The sequence below is a fragment of the Myxine glutinosa genome, chromosome 1, assembly GCF_964187855.1.
Source record: "Myxine glutinosa chromosome 1, kmMyxGlut1.1, whole genome shotgun sequence".
NCBI classification, from domain to species: domain Eukaryota; kingdom Metazoa; phylum Chordata; class Myxini; order Myxiniformes; family Myxinidae; genus Myxine; species Myxine glutinosa.
The window spans coordinates 433,508,962-433,525,318 of NC_136261.1; the positions used below are offsets into that span (position 1 = coordinate 433,508,962).

At 44.0% G+C, this 16,357-nt stretch overlaps 1 protein-coding gene across 1 annotated transcript in view; it reads left to right on the forward strand.

The window, feature by feature from the left end:
* The window catches only part of LOC137420261 (uncharacterized), a 72,643-nt gene extending 61,151 nt beyond the window's left edge, over nt 1-11,492 (forward strand). The window contains exons 2-4 of the mRNA XM_078766090.1: nt 6,382-7,221; nt 7,306-7,823; nt 11,463-11,492. Of these exons, the coding sequence (XP_078622216.1) occupies nt 6,382-7,221; nt 7,306-7,823; nt 11,463-11,492 (1,388 nt within the window). The remainder of the gene's footprint in view (nt 1-6,381; nt 7,222-7,305; nt 7,824-11,462) is intronic.
* The last annotated feature ends 4,865 nt before the right edge of the window (nt 11,493-16,357 follow it).

The window sequence follows — 16,357 nt, forward strand, 5'->3', positions numbered from 1 at the left end:
TTTGAGCCTCAGGGCCTTGAAGGGTATTTTGGGGCTTTTTGAGCCTCAGGGCCTTGACGGGTATTTGGGGTCTTTTTGAGCCTCAGGGCCTTGAAGGGTATTTTGGGTCTTTTTGAGCCTCGGGGCCTTGAAGGGTATTTTGGGTCTTTTTGAGCCTCAGGGCCTTGAAGGGTATTTTGGGTCTTTTTGAGCCTCAGGGCCTTGAAGGTATTTTGGGTCTTTTTGAGCATCAGGGCCTTGAAGGGTATTTTGGGTCTTTTTGAGCCTCAGGGCCTTGAAGGTATTTTGGGTCTTTTTGAGCCTCAGTGCCTTGAAGGGTATTTTGGGTCTTTGGGGTGTTCAGGGTATTTTGTGTCTTCGTGGTCTTAACGGTCTTGAGGGAATTAAAGGGTCTGTGTAGTCACAGCAGTCTTAACGCAATTAAGAGGGTGGTAATTTTATTGGAAGAAGAAAAAGACGATTTCGTCACATGTAAACATAACGACATACATAACGACATACATAACCATGTGAGTTTGCTCTCTTATAATAAGATGTAACAAGCATTCGGAGTATTACGCTGCAATACCTGTCCCCTACCGGCAGTCAGTCGTGCGGAAAACTGTTGGGGAAATTACCAAAGTTCAAAGTGCCATAACTTTGTCAAAAATGATCGAAACGTCGTGATGTTCCAACTTGATCTGTAACTTATCATGAGGAAACCATGTACCAAGTTTGAAATCATTAGCATTAAGAGTTTAGAAAAGAAAAGTCCTGAAAACTGTTCTTTGCGTGACAGACTGACACACTGACACTGACACTGACTGACACACTAACTGACACACTGACTGACACACTGACTGACACACTGACTGACACACTGACTGACACACTGACTGACACACTGACTGACACACTGACTGACACACTGACTGACACACTGACTGACACACTGACTGACACACTGACACACTGACACACTGACAGACAGAGGGACGGAGTGCAAACCTATAGTCCCCTCCGGTGTACACCGATAGGGGATTAATAAGATGTTGGAGATCTAGCTCTACTGCAGTTTGAAATCGTCAAAATCTGTGGCCTTTGTTTTGCAGATGATTCAGTCGTCTTTCTTTTGTCCTTTTGATCCAGTCAACATCCTTTTGGGGTAGGTCCATTAAGGTGATGAATGAGGAGTCACGGCCCCTGTGATTATGGGACTGCAGGGTCAATACTAAGATCCAGACTTTCAATGGCATCCTGGATGCTGCAATCCAGTCTGTAGCTCTTTGTGGCGAGGGTGTTGAGATCACATCGAGATTCACTTACCTTGGCAGTGATAATAATGTTTCCACATGTCATTGAGATGTTTGAGCCCGAGGGCCGACCACATGCCTTGTGGTTGCAGTAGGTTGATCGGTATCTCAAGGAGATGGGAAGGGGCTGGGCATCGTGCTGTCTGGGGTATGGTGGCATGGAGGCCCGTGGAGTACCTGCAGAAAGGGGGCGTGGGGATGAGCCACCATACCTGACCGAAACTGCCTTGCGGTGTTTGTGGTACTTTCAGACGGTATAAAAGTTCTGGGGAAAAAAAAATCTCAGTTTAACTGTGGTGTCAGCAAGGGTTGCTGCAAATTGGAACAGGCAGTCCATAATGGCATTTATTGTGTCTTCGACGCAAAAGACTTTTGGATTCCCAAGTTGTGCTTGGAGGTAGGTGTTTAATTACTCCGCGAACCTAAAGTGATAAGTGTGGTTAAGCATTTGGTTTATGTCTGTTTGTCTACAAACGTGGACAAGTTATTTAAATTCAATGTTATATTTTGAACACAAATCTGTAAACAAACCTGTCGTTTAACAGTATTTTGGCTGTAAATCTTTACCGACAGCACATGCACGGAGAAGACTGAGATAATGTTGTGATTGTTGTGAAACCTCCTCCCGGGATGAGAACATCTATGAACATGTCGAGCTCTCCAGAATCAGTTATGCTGTTAGTTTACGCGCACAGATAAACTTCTTTCTACCCGTTGTCCAGGGGGAAACGGGTCAAATGCGTTGGGTGGGTTTAGTTATGTTTTCCCCTTATCTCCAATTCTATTACCTGATCTGGTTTTCGTTTCTCTCCAATTCTATTACATGATGATCTCACATCTTTCAAGCACAATCACATTGCAGATAAAAACACTGTGCTCACTCAAAAGCGCTATGTGGGAATGATCGTTGTCTGTATGGGAAAAATCATGACAAAGGAGCAGCCGGCCCTGGGGATGATCTGGATATTCAGAATGATTGTTGTTGCGGGAGAGTCAGCTGGTATGTTCTGCACTGAGTCAAAGGGCACACCACGACCTCTCCTTACAGGAACTCCTCTTCCCATGCACATTACTCCCTCATATATCCGCCCAACCCAATTGGCTTAAAAGCCGGAATGCCAGAGTTGCTGCTGTTTGAATGTTCTAGGGACCCGAGGAGAAGCTGTCTTCCTGTTTGTACCATCGAAGGATTGCTTGCCAAGACCAATTGCGCTGAAGCTGGAACGAGCTGCTCCATAGCTGAGCCAGACAGTGCTGGGCAGACTGCGCTGTGAGGAGTCGAGCACCAGGCCAAGGGACGAGAGCAAGAGAGCCACAAGGTTCTTCGCGTGTGAAGATATCTCCACTGCTGATATACATGATCCTTCTCTTGCTTTCCTCAAAAGAACTGCTAATTCATCTCCTGCAGACGCACAAGGAGTATCATGATTGAAAGAGCAATCAACGATTGGCCTCTTGATCCTTCTGTTCGAGGTTTACATTCGCATGTCACACTCTTCCTCGAAAGGCTAAAGCTTACACTGCACACACTGTTGTTATTCATGGTCACGACATTCTGCTCACATTACCCCTCCCTTTTTACTTGTTTGGTTTCCCATTATGGGGTTGTCACACGTCCGTAGATGTGTCCCGAGGGTGAGTTAGAGGTTTACCATATACGGTGCCCTCCCTCTTTATCCTCTTTACTTCCTCTCTACATTTTCTCTTTCATGATTCTGTTGGAGCCATATCTTGTGCATAAATAAATAAGTAAGAATGCCTCAGGGGGAAATAAGTGCTATGGGTAAGATCTGCTCTTTTGTGCCTTTCTTGATGTTTGGTTATTGTTTGATGTGCTTGTAAATATGTGCCCCATTATTATTGAATCTTGTGTGCTTGTAAATACCTGCCTTTTCTTTGGTATGTGGTTTTCCATCCTGCCCGTTTTTGTCGCATTTCCTTCAATGGCTCGATTTAGTGTGTACAAATAGATAGACAGGATGTTTTGCCTCACCGATGGCTCATGCCACTGGCCATCATGCACTCACGTTCTGCTCAACCGTATGTAATAAATAGAGATATGGGTTCTCTCTAACATAGTTCATTCTCACAGCACAGTACCTCGTAGTGTTGGTGCATTTAACTTTGCCATGTCACATGACCTTACTCAGTTCATCTCAGCTTCGACTTGCGTTCCTGAACGAGAAATACCTCTGTCTTTACAGACGTTTTTTTTTTTACCTCTGCAACCGAAGGTTAATGGAGGTTATGTTTTCACCCCTGTCTGTCTGGCTGTTTGTTACTCGGCAAAAATTCTTTTTTTTTTGACAAGTATGTTGATAACTCCGGTTTGTGTCGGCTCACTTATACTTGCCTTCAGGTCACAATTTTAAACCGATCTTCACAAAACTTCCCCCAAATGCTAGAGTTGGTGGGCCGACAGGATTCTATTTATTTTTGAGGTTAAATGTCAACATAAGCGAAAGGTCAACCACTTTTTTCAAATTTCTAAAATCCTTTTTCATCCGATTGACTTGAAAACTTGAATAGGATTTACATATCAGCTGACTGAATTCAACCACCAACTATTTTTTTTGGGGGGGGGGGAGGGGGAGCTAGGCCGGAGAGGAGTCGGTGGAAGACAAAGACAACCAACCTGCTGGTGATAAGAGAGTGAAAAGCCCTCAAAATCGGCTTCATCGCGGGAGATACCAATGATTCTAAAAGCTTTGGTTTCTACAGCGTGAAGCTGAGCTAGGTGTGAGGCAGGAGCAGCAGCCCAGAGGGGAGGCCAGGACTCAATCAATCTGTGGATGAAAGCCTTGTTTGTGGGGGGAAGCTCAGTATTGCCAAGAAAGGACTTTGCACGACAGAGGATGCCCAGTTGGCCACTGCCATTGGAGGCCAGCTTGGAAATGTGGTTTTCCCAAGAAACATCATGGCAGATAGTGAGACCCAAAAGCTTGAGTGGCAGAGGGTTTTCTACACCGTCTTTACGAGGAGAAATAGTGAGGGTGTGAGAATTGTCAGGATAGAATGACAAGTTCCACTTGTTTGACCAGTCTGATTTTATCCAGGTCGGCAGAGAGGTGAGAGAGAGGCTGCTGCCTTCCGATATCAGGGTTGAGATATGGAATGGCAGAGGGAGGAGTCATCAGCAAAAAGACAGAGAGGATTTTCGAGAGTCGGAAAGATCATGAATGAAGATCAGAAAAAGCACAGGGCCCCAAAACACTGCCTCAAGGAACTCCAACCTGAACAGGAAGGGGGAGATGAGAGAATTACATTCAGGATCACACATCGACTACGACCAAAGAGGAAGTGCGCAAGCCATGTGTGGAGGTTATCATGGATACTATTTTAGGAGGGTTTTTTGAGCAAGGCAGGGTGCCCAACCGTTTCGAAAGCACAACATATGTCAAGGGGAGACTGCTCTGATTTCCTGTTTAGCATTGAGGACCTCCATCCATTGTTGAGACAGCAGAAGCAGCATGTCCAGATATGAGTGGCCTATCCTGAATGCAAAATAATGATCAGAGATCAAGCTTTTGGAGAAGAGGAAGGATTTCATGTCAGAAGCGATGATTGATTCCATCAACCTTGCTGATAAATTGGGAGCAGGCTGATTGGTCTGTAGTTGCAGGGATCTGTTTTTGCACATTTTTGGTGTGAAGCGGTAATGTTCGCTGATTTCCAAGCAGATGGCAGATGACCTTGAGCAGAAGAGAACAGAGAGAGGAGAGGGTGAGATTGCATGGCGGAGCAGGATTTTAGGACCCGTGGGCTGATGCCGTCAGGTCCAGTTGCAGAATCAGAGTCGACAGTTGACAGAAACTTTTCCACCTTGTCAGGAGGAAAGGACACAGAGTCCAGGAGCAGCTGGGTACGACTGGGTACGGTGGGTACAGAGAGGGATGGGTTTGGGACACAAGATTTAGAGGCAAACACAGAGTTGAGGCATTCATCTTTTTCACGTGCGGATTCAGCCATGTGGCCATTTGAGGTGAGGGAGGGGATGGAGGGGGAACAAACACCAGAAACAGATTTGACCAGACACCACCAGGATTTGGAGGAGGGAGAAACTCGGGATACAGGTTTGAGAGGTCAGTCTTGAAGGTGGAGAGATATTATTTCCTGGCGTTCCTGTGTGTGGACACACACCTGTTCTGAGCTTTGTTAAAGGAAATTTTGAGAGAATTTTAATGCCAGTAAATTCCAGAATTTTTTTGGATGAATTTTGCAATCTTTATTTTATTTAAATTTAATTAAATACTTGAACATTGTTGAACACAAATCGCCTTCTTGTTATTTACACTCACCTCCAATTTAGTAGCACATGGACATGTTAAATTGGGTGATGTATGAGGGTGATGTAGAAGACCGCTGCAATCACGCTTAACATCCGGCATTTTTCTTTACAACGATCTTCAACTTCATTATTATATTTAAATTGGAGTATACATTCCATGGAGTAACATGATCTATGAACTCTCAAGATGGTTCTCAATCTCATTCACCTGCAAAAGACTGATGCTGATTTGTACACAGGTGATGTCCATCCTCTAAATGTGGAAGGCAGACAACACAACAACGATTCATCTGTCACAGAAGATTCAAAATATGCTTCTGCAAAGGAAGGTTCAGATGATATTCACATAACCAACGGAAGTGCTTCCTAATTTGCAACTGGTGAGTGGAAATGTAAAAAAATAACGTAAAATCTTTTGTGTTGAGAAAATGTATAATTTTTGGAAATGTGGTAATATTATGCATTTAAATTTTGACAAAAAAAAATTGTTGTGTTCTTTCTTTCTGCAGAACAATCAAGAAGTAATATGGGAAAAATAAGGTCCAGTCGCAGCTTGACAGCAAGGAAGAAGCCTTTTTGAAGAAACAATCAACTCGCTTTCTATAAAATATAAGTGCATGTCTGGGCATTGCAACACCAAGATTAATATTTAACTAAACAAACACAAAAAGGTTCTAGAAAGTGGAATACATTACAAGTGTATTGTGTGCAGAATGGATTTTGCTTCAACGAGTAACATCGAAATGCACATGAGAATCCACACCAGTAAACATCCCCACAAGTGCTTTGCCTGTGATGAAGGTTTCTTGACAAAAATCAATTTGAATAGACATATGAAGATCCATACACGAGAGCGACCTTACAAATGCTCGATATGTGATAAAGGTTTCTCTCAAAAAGCCGATTTGAAATTGCATATGAGGATCCATGCAGGAGAGCGACCGCACAAATGCTCGATATGTGATAAAGGTTTCTCTCATAGCAGCAGTTTTAAATTACACATGAGGATCCATACAGGAGAGCGACCTTACAAATGCTCGATATGTGATAAAGGTTTTTCTCGAAGCAACAGTTTTAAATTACATATGAGGATCCATACAGGAGAGCGACCGCACAAATGCTCGACATGTGATAAAGGTTTCTGTCAAAAAGGCGGTTTGAAATTACACATGAGGATCCATACAGGAGAGCGACCTTACAAATGCTCGATATGTGATAAAGGTTTCTCTCGAAGCAACAGTTTGAAATTACATATGAGGATCCATACAGGAGAGCGACCGCACAAATGCTCGATATGTGATATAGGTTTCTCTCATAGCAACAGTTTGAAATTACATATGAGAATCCATACAGGAGAGCGACCTTACAAATGCTCGATATGTGATAACGGTTTCTCTCAAAAAGGCCATTTGAGATCACATATGAGGATCCACACAGGAGAGCTTCCTTTCAAATGCTTGATATGTGATAAAGGTTTATCTCGAAAAGGCGATTTGAAATTGCATATGAGGATTCATACAGGAGAGCGACCTTACATATGCTCGTTATGTGATAAAGGTTTCTCTCGTAGCAGCAGTTTGAAATCGCATATGAGGATCCATACAGGAGAACAACCTCACAAATGCTCGATATGTGATAAAGGTTTATCTCGAAAAGGCGATTTGAAATTGCATATGACGATCCATACAGGAGGGCGACCTTACAAATGCTCGATATGTGATAAAGGTTTCTCTCATAGCAGCAGTTTGAAATCGCATATGAGGATCCATACAGGAGAGCGACCTTACAAATGCTCGATATGTGATAAAGGTTTCTCTCGTAGCAGCAGTTTGAAATCGCATATGAGGATCCATACAGGAGAACAACCTCACAAATGCTCGATATGTGATAAACGTTTCTCTCAAAAAGGCAATTTGAGATCACATATGAGGGTCCATAAAGGAGAACGACCTTTCAAATGCTCGATATGTGATAACGGTTTCTCTCAAAAAGGCCATTTGAGATCACATATGAGGATCCACACAGGAGAGCTTCCTTTCAAATGCTCGATATGTGATAAAGGTTTATCTCGAAAAGGCGATTTGAAATTGCATATGAGGATTCATACAGGAGAGCGACCTTACATATGCTCGTTATGTGATAAAGGTTTCTCTCGTAGCAGCAGTTTGAAATCGCATATGAGGATCCATACAGGAGAACAACCTCACAAATGCTCGATATGTGATAAAGGTTTCTCTCATAAAGTCAGTTTGGAAACGCATATGAGGATCCATACAGGAGAGCTAAAATCTGAAATACCAGGATATGAAAAATGAGGTTAAGAGGATTTCGAAATTGAAGAAACCTGAAATTATACCAGTGATAGTCAGAGCAACATGGAATCCGCATGAACAAGAAAACCCTTCCCAAGTACTTTAAAAAAACATTCCAGGGAATATCATGACAAATAAATTACAGTGGAGGCTGTCAGAGGTTCAGTGTTTTTTTGTTGTTTTTTTTGTATACAAGATCGAGGCTCGTTAGAGCTAACATTACTCACACAAAAAGTCAAACCGACACATAAAACACAAAATAAGGGGAGTGGTAGACAAGATGGGGAGAGAGGGGGGAGGACACAAACACAACATTTGAGAACAGAGACATCGAGAGAAATGTGGGAGGGAGAGGGCTTGGGGGGAGGTGGGAGAGGTATAAAACATATGGACACTGCAAGGAATTCCAGGAAAGAAGTTGGAATTTCAAAAAAGTGTATCTGGGGTGAATTAGCGGGGGTAGAAAAGATCAAGGTTTTGGATAGGGGAAGGTAAGAGATGGTGGTGAACAGCTGTTATAAAGACCTAGGAGTGGTATTGAAGAGAGTGGGGGAGTTTGTTCCAGAGGCAGGAGGAAAGAGGAATGAAAGAGTGAAGATGAATATAGAGTCTTGATTTTGGCAGTTTACTCATAAGAGGGTTGCTGGCAGATCTTGTGTGACCTATTGGAATGTTTGGGGGACAGAGCACTGAGAGAGCTGGGGGAGCAAGTTCGGAGAGGAGTCGGTGGAAGACATTCTAATACGATGATTCTAAAACGAGCCCTTGATGATTCTAAAAGGAGCCCTTGATGATTTTAAAACGAGCCCTTGGAACAAAGCCATGAGAATGAGGTTTCACAAACTGGTTCATGAATAATGAATGATACTTTACTATAAAAGGAGGTGGAAATTTTGAGTTCTGGAAAAAACTTTTTTTTTGTTTGTTTATTTTTTGTTCTCTTTTTTTGATTGTGACTCGTGTTTAGGAATTTTGTTTTCTATCTGATTGATTTGTTTTTCTTGTCCCTTTTATGTTATGCTCAGATGGCATCTTTCCATGGCAGTTTGAACATCAATTTTTACTCAATCTTTGTAGTTGTCCATGTTTCATTCCTATGTGTGATATGGGGACAACACCCTTGTTGTAAAATTGTTGATCAGAAGAAGACTCCTTTCGATGTTTTTCATGAAACTTGAATTTGTGAAGGGTTTGGCAATAAAGAGAGGTCTACAAGGCACAAATGCACTGTCTGTGTTGTTATCCTGTGCTGGCGAAGCAAAAAGCAGGGTCAAGCATTCAGTTATGTATGTGTGTGTGTGCGCTGTGTCTGCATTTTAAAAATTTATTTTCTCAACAACTGTTTGTCCGATTGACATTAAATTTTCACCACAGGAGTGCCTCCTCCTGTAAAATATTGCAATGATTATTATGACGTCATCGGTTACGTGGTGCGGACGCCATCTCGCAATAACGTTACACCTCTATATTTACGAAACCGCTCCATTGAAAAAATTGAAACATGGCTATTTGTCAAGTACTCCTTTTGGGGAAAAATATGTGTTAATGATGATGTCATCTGTGCCTTTGTTATGATGTCATAATTCGACAAGTACAACACGTATCCGATCATTGTGAATTTTTTTTCTCAGCAACTGTTGGTCTGATGGGCACGAAATTTTCACCATAGGAGCGCCTCATGTAAAATATTTTAATGATATTCATTATGTCATGGGCCATGTGGTACAGGCGCCATCTTGGAAAAACCGAAAAATGTTGCGCCTCTATATCTCCAAAACCGCTGCATGGAAAAAATTGAAACATGGCTCATTGTAAGGAACTCCATATGGGGAATAGGTGTTAACGATGACGTCATTGGTGCCATAATTATGACGTCATAATTCGACAGGGACAACACAGTCTGATCAGTTTGAAATGTATTGAGCGTGATCGATGCAACAATTGCAGTGCATTCAGAAAGTATTCAGACCCCTTAACTTTTTTCACATTTTGTTATGTTGCAGCCTTATGCTGAAATCGTTTAAATTCATTTTTTCCTTCATCAATCTTCACTCAATACCCCCATAATGACATAGAGAAAACAGGATTTTAGAAAGTTTTGCAAATTTATTAAAAAGAAAAAACTGAAATATCACATTGACATAAGTATTCAACCCCTTAACTCAGTACTTAGTTGAAGCACCTTTGGCAGTGATTACAGCCTCGAGTCTTCTTGAGTATGACGTGACAAGCTTTGCACACCTGGATTTTGGGATTTTCTGCCATTCTCTGCAGATCCTCTCAAGCTCTGTCAGGTTGGATGGGGACCGTTGGTGGAAGGCCATTTTCAGATCTCCCCAGAGATGTTTGATTGGGTTCAAGTCAGGTCTCTGGCAGGGCCACTCGAGGAACTTCACAGAGTTGTCCCTAAGCCACTCCTGCATTGTATTGGCTGTGTGTTTAGGGTCATTGTCCTGTTGGAAGGTGAACCGTTGGCCAAGTCTGATGTACTGAGCGCTCTGTTTCAGGTTTTCATGAAGGATATCTCTGTACTTTGCTCCGTTCATTGTTCCCACAACCCTGACCAGTCCCCCACTCCCTGCTGCTGAAAAACATCCCCCCCACAGCATGATGCTGCCACTACTATGCTTCACCGTTGGGATGGTATTGGTCAGGTGATGAGCGATGCCTGGTTTTCTCCAGACATGACGCTTAGAATTGAGGCCAAACAGTTCAATCTTGGTTTCATCAGACCACAGAATCTTGTTTCTCACGGTTTGAGAGTCCTTGAGGTGCTTTTTTTACAAAACTCCAAGTGGTCTTTCATGTGTCTTTCACTGAGGAGAGACTTCCCTCTGGCCACTCTGCCATAAAGCCCAGATCGGTGAAGTGTTGCAGTGATGGTTGTCCTTCTGGAAGTTTCTCCCATCTCCACACAGGATCTCTGGAGCTCAGCCAGAGTGACCATCGGGTTCTTGGTCTCCTCTATTACCAAGGCCCTTCTCCCCCGATTACTTCGTTTGGCCAGGCGGCCAGCTTTAGGAAGAGTTCTGGTTGTTCCAAACTTCTTCCATTTAAGAATTATGGAGGCCACTGTGCTCTTGGGAACCCTTAATGCAGCAGAATTTTTTTTTGTCGGCTTCCCCAGATCTGTGCCTCAACGCAATCCTGTCTCTGATCTCTGCAGGCAGTTCCTTCGACCTCATGGCTTGGTTTTTGCTCTGATATGCATTGTCAGCTGTAAGACCTTGTATACACTACCGGTCAAACGTTTTAGAACACCTCAATTTTTCCAGTTTTGAAACATTTACGCAATTTTATGTCTCGATGTACTCTGAAATTAAGCATAGAACAAAAAATAATTGGAGATAAATAAGAAATCATAGAATCATTTTATCTAACAAAATTTAATTTACATTTTTGACTCTGCAAAGTAGCCATCTTTTGCAGACATAACCGCCGAACAGACTGGTGGCATTCTTTCTGCAATGGAAATCGAATATTGTTCGGGAAGTTCTTCCCAACACTGTGCAGAAGTTCCCACAAATGTGTTGCACTTGTAGGTTGCTTTGCTTTCACCCTTCTGTCCAGCTCATCCCAAACCAGATCGATGGGGTTTAAGTCTGGAGACTGTGCTGGCCATTCCATGATTTGAAGCCTACCATCTTGTTTTCCTCGAAGGTAGTTTTGACATAGCCTGGAGGTGTGTTTAGGGTCATTATCTTGCTGTAGGATGAACCCCTGACCAACTAGGCATATACCAGAGGGTATTGCATGGCGCTGAAAAATGCTGTGGTCGCCCTTTTGGTTCAGGGTGCCAGTCACTCTGTGCATCGCCGACTCTGGATCCAGCAAAAGAGCCCCAGACCATCACGCTTCCTCCTCCATGTTTGACAGTTGGTGTCACACACTGAAGAACCAGCCTTTCACCTACTCGACGGTGTACAAAAACCCTGCGTGATGAACCAAAGATTTCAAATTTTGATTCATCGGTCCATAAGACCTTCTTCCAGTCTTCAGTAGTCCACTGGTGGTGTTTCATGGCCTAGGCAAGCCTCTTTTTCTTATTTCGCCATCTTAGCAATGGCTTTCTTACTGCCACTCGACCTGTCAAACCTGCAGCTCAAAGTCTTCTCTTCACAGTTGAAACTGGGACTTGCTTATTATTATTATTATTTATTTTTTTTTGTATACTGAATCGGGGCTCGTGAAAGAACTAACATTTATTTCACAAACAAACAAACAAAACAAACCAGACAAACAAAATATACAAAAAGAGGGAGCGGAAGACAAGATGGGGAGAGAAGGGGAGGCACACAACCACAACATTTGAGAGCAGGGAGAAGTGTGGGAGGGAGAGGGCTTGGGGGCAGGAGGCGTGGGAGGGGGAGGGGGAGGGGGGGGGGGGGAGAGGTATAAAACACAAGGGGACCGAAATTAGCGGGGGTAGAAAAGATCAAGGTTTTGGATGGGGGAGGATAAGAGATGGTGGTGAACAGCTGTTTTAAAGACCTGGAGGGTGGAGTGGGATTGAAGAGAGTGAGGGAGCTTGTTCCAGAGGCGGGAGAAAAGAGGAATGAAGGAGTGAAGGTGAGCAGAAAGTCTTGATTTTGGCAGTTTAACCATAAGAGGGTTGCAGGCAGATCTTGTGCGACCTGTAGGAATATTTGGGGGACAGAGCCCAGAGAGGGCTGGGGGGGCAAGGCCAGAGAGGAGACGGTAGAAGACGGAAAGACCACCAACCTGCCTGCGGTGAGTGAGTGAAAGGCCCTTGGAGTTAGCTTCATCGCGGGAGATTCCAATGATTTTGAACGCTTTGGTTTCAACAGCGTGAAGACGGGCTAGGTGTGAGGCAGGAGCACCAGACCAGAGCGGAGAGCAGTATTCCATAGAGCTGCAGATGAAAGCCTTGTATGTGGTGAGGAGCTCAGGTGTGCCAAGGAAGGACTTCGCACGACGGAGGATGCCCAGTCGGCAACTGGCTTTGGAGGCCAGATTTGAAATGTGGTTTTCCCAGGAAAGATCATGGCAAATAGTGAGACCCAAAAGCTTGAGTGACAGAACTTCTTGTAGAGGATTATTCAGAAAGTGGATGGGAGGGTTTTCCAGTCGGTCTTTTCGGAGAGACATCGTAAGAGTGTGAGATTTATCAGGATTGAAAGACATGTTCCATTTGTTTGCCCAGTCTGTGATTTTGTCCAGGTCTGCAGAGAGTGAGGAGGCTGCAGACTGCCGATCTGAGGGATGAGGAATGGAGCGACAGAGAGTAGAGTCATCAGCAAAGAGATAGAGAGGATTTTCAAGAGAGTCAGAGAGATCATTGATGAAGAGCAGAAAAAGCACAGGGCCCAGAACACTACCTTGGGGAACTCCAGCCTGAACAGGAAGAGGAGATGAGAGAAACCCATTCAGGGCCACACGTTGACTACGACCAGAGAGGAAGTCTGCCAGCCAGAAGTACTTCGACCAGTGTACTTCACTTCCAGAGAGGAAGTACTTCGACCAGTGTTAAGCTGTGCTTGAAGCTGTTTTCCTGTGAGCCGCCTATCATGCAAGCTGTTGACTCTTAGAAACTTGTCTTCTGATTCTGTTGTGGCTTTGGATCTGCCAGACCTCTTCTTGTCAGTTTCCTCCAGTTTCCAATATACTACTTCCTGCAGTGCAATATTGTCCAAATAATGCTTCAAAGGATGTAACAACAGTCTGTTCCAATACTGCTTTTATACAGACAGGGGGTTTGTAATCAAGTAATTAGCAGAGGTTGGGACACCTGTAGGAATTATTTGCATCAACTTTCAAGGCTTAATTTATTTACATTGCTGCAGAACAGCTGTAAGTTGTTCACCCATTATTTGTTCCCTGAAGAAGGCCTTTTTTTTTTTACAATATAACTGTGTAATTTACTTTATTTTCCTGTTTTTGCGAACCTAAACTTTTTTTTTAACCTCGAGCAGTTTACTGCTAACCTTTGTACCATTCAAGGTTATTCACTGGACTTGAATTGCTTAAATTTCAATAAAAACTAAAAATTGACGCGTTCTAAAACTTTTGACCGGTTGTGTTGACAGGTGTGTGCCTTTCCAAATCATGTCCAATGAATTGAATTTACCATAGCTGGACTCCAATCAAGGTGCAGAAACATCTCAAAGATGATCAAGAGAAATGGGAGGCACCTGAGCTAAATGTCAAGTGTCATAGCAAAGGGTCTGAATACCTATGTCAATGTGATATTTCAGTTTTTTCTTTTTAATAAATTTGCAAAACTTTCTACAATCCTGTTTTCTCTTTGTCATTAAGGGTTTTTTTTTTGTTTGTTTTTTGTTTTTTTGAATACATGATCGAGGCTCGTGAAAGAGCGAACATTAATCACACAGAAAGACAAACAGACACATAAAACAAATAACATCGGGAGCGGTAGACAAGATGGGGAGAGAGGGGGAAGGACACAAACACAACATTTGAGAGCAGGGACCGAGAGACGTGGAGACATCGAGAGATCTGTGGGAGGGAGAGGGCTTTGGGGAGGAGGCATGTGAAGGGGGGGGGGGGTATAAACATATGGACACTGCCAGGATTTCCAGGAAAGAAGTTGGAATTTCAAACAAGGTGGATCTGGGGTGAATTAGAGGGGGTAGAAAAGATCAAGGTTTTGGATGGGGGAAGATAAGAGATGGTGGTGAACAGCTGTTTTAAAGACCTGGAGGGAGGAGAGGGATTGAAGGGAGTGTGGGAGTTTGTTCCAGAGGCAGGAGAAAAGAGGAATGAAAGAGTGAAGGTGAGCAGAGAGCCGAGATTTCGGCAGTTTAACCATCAGAGGGTTGCTGGCAGATCTTGTGTGACCTGTAGGAATATTTGGGGGACAGAGCACAGAGAGAGCTGGGGGAGCAAGGCCGGAGAGGAGTCGGTAGAAGACAGAAAGACCACCTACCTGCCTGCGGTGATTGAGTGAAAGGCCCTCAGAGATAGCTTCATCGCGGGAGATTCCAATGATTTTGAAAGCTTTGGATTCAACAGCGTGAAGCCGAGCCAGGTGTGAGGCAGGAGCACCAGCCCATAGGGGAGAACAGTATTCCATTGAGCTGCGGATGAAAGCCTTGTATGTGGTGAGGAGCTCAGGTGTGCCAAGGAAGGACTTCGCACGACAGAGGATGCCCAGTCGGCGACTGCCTTTGGAGGCCAGCTTGGAAATGTGGTTTTCCCAAGAAAGTTCATGGCAGATAGTGAGACCCAAAAGCTTGAGCGACAGAACTTCTTGGAGAGGATTGTTGAGAAAGTAGATGGGAGGGTTGTCCAGTCGATCTTTTCGGAGAGACATCGTAAGAGAGTGAGATTTGTCAGGATTGAAAGACATGTTCCACTTGTTTTAACCAGTCTGTGATTTTGTCCAGGTCTTCAGAGAGTGAGAAGGCTGCAGACTGCCGATCTGAGGGAAGATGAATGGAGCGGCAGAGAGTGGAGTCATCAGCAAAGAGATGGAGAGGATTTTCCAGAGAGTCAGAGAGATCATTGATAAAGACCAGAAAAAGCACAGGGCCCAGCACACTGCCTTGGGGAACTCCAGCCTGAACAGGAAGGGGAGATGAGAGAAATCCATTCAGGGCCACACGTTGACTACGACCAGAGAGGAAGTCCGCAAGCCATGCATGGAGATTTCCATGGATACCATAGGAGGAGAGTTTGGTGAGCAGAGCTGGGTGCCAGACCGTATCAAAGGCACGTGATATGTCAAGGGAGACAGCTCTGATTTCCTGTTTGGCATTGAGGACCTCCATCCATTGTTGAGACAGCAGAAGCAGCATGTCCAGAGTAGAGTGACCTGGTCTGAAACCAAATTGATGATCAGAGATCAAGCCATTGGAGAAGAGGAAAGATTTCATATCCGAAGCAATGATGGATTCCATGACTTTGCTGATAATTGGGAGCAGGCTGATTGGTCTGTAGTTGCAAGGATCTGTTTTTGCACCTTTTTTGTGTAAAGCGGTAATGTTAGCTGATTTCCAGGATGCTGGCAGATGACCTTGAGCAAAAGATAGGGTGAAAAGAACAGAGAGAGGGTGAGATAGAGCGGCAGAGCAGGATTTTAGGACCCGTGCGCTGATGCCGTCTGGTCCAGTTGCAGAATCAGAGTCGAGGTTTGACAAAAACTCCTCCACCTTGTCAGGAGAGAAGGACACAGAGTCCAGGAGCAGTTGGGTTCGACTGGGAAAGGTGGGAACAGAGAGAGATGGGTTTGGGACTAAGGATTTTGAGGCGAACACAGAGTTGAGGCATTCGGCTTTGTCACGTGCGATGTCAACTGTGTGGCCATTTGAGGTAAGGGAGGGGATGGAGGGGGAACAAACACCAGAAACAGATTTGACCAGACGCCACCAGGATTTGGAGGAAGGAGACAGGTTTGAGAGTTCATTCTTGAGTGAGGAGAGATAGTGCTTCCTGGCACTCCTGAGGGTAGACACACACTTGTTCCGAGCTTGGTGGAAGGAACT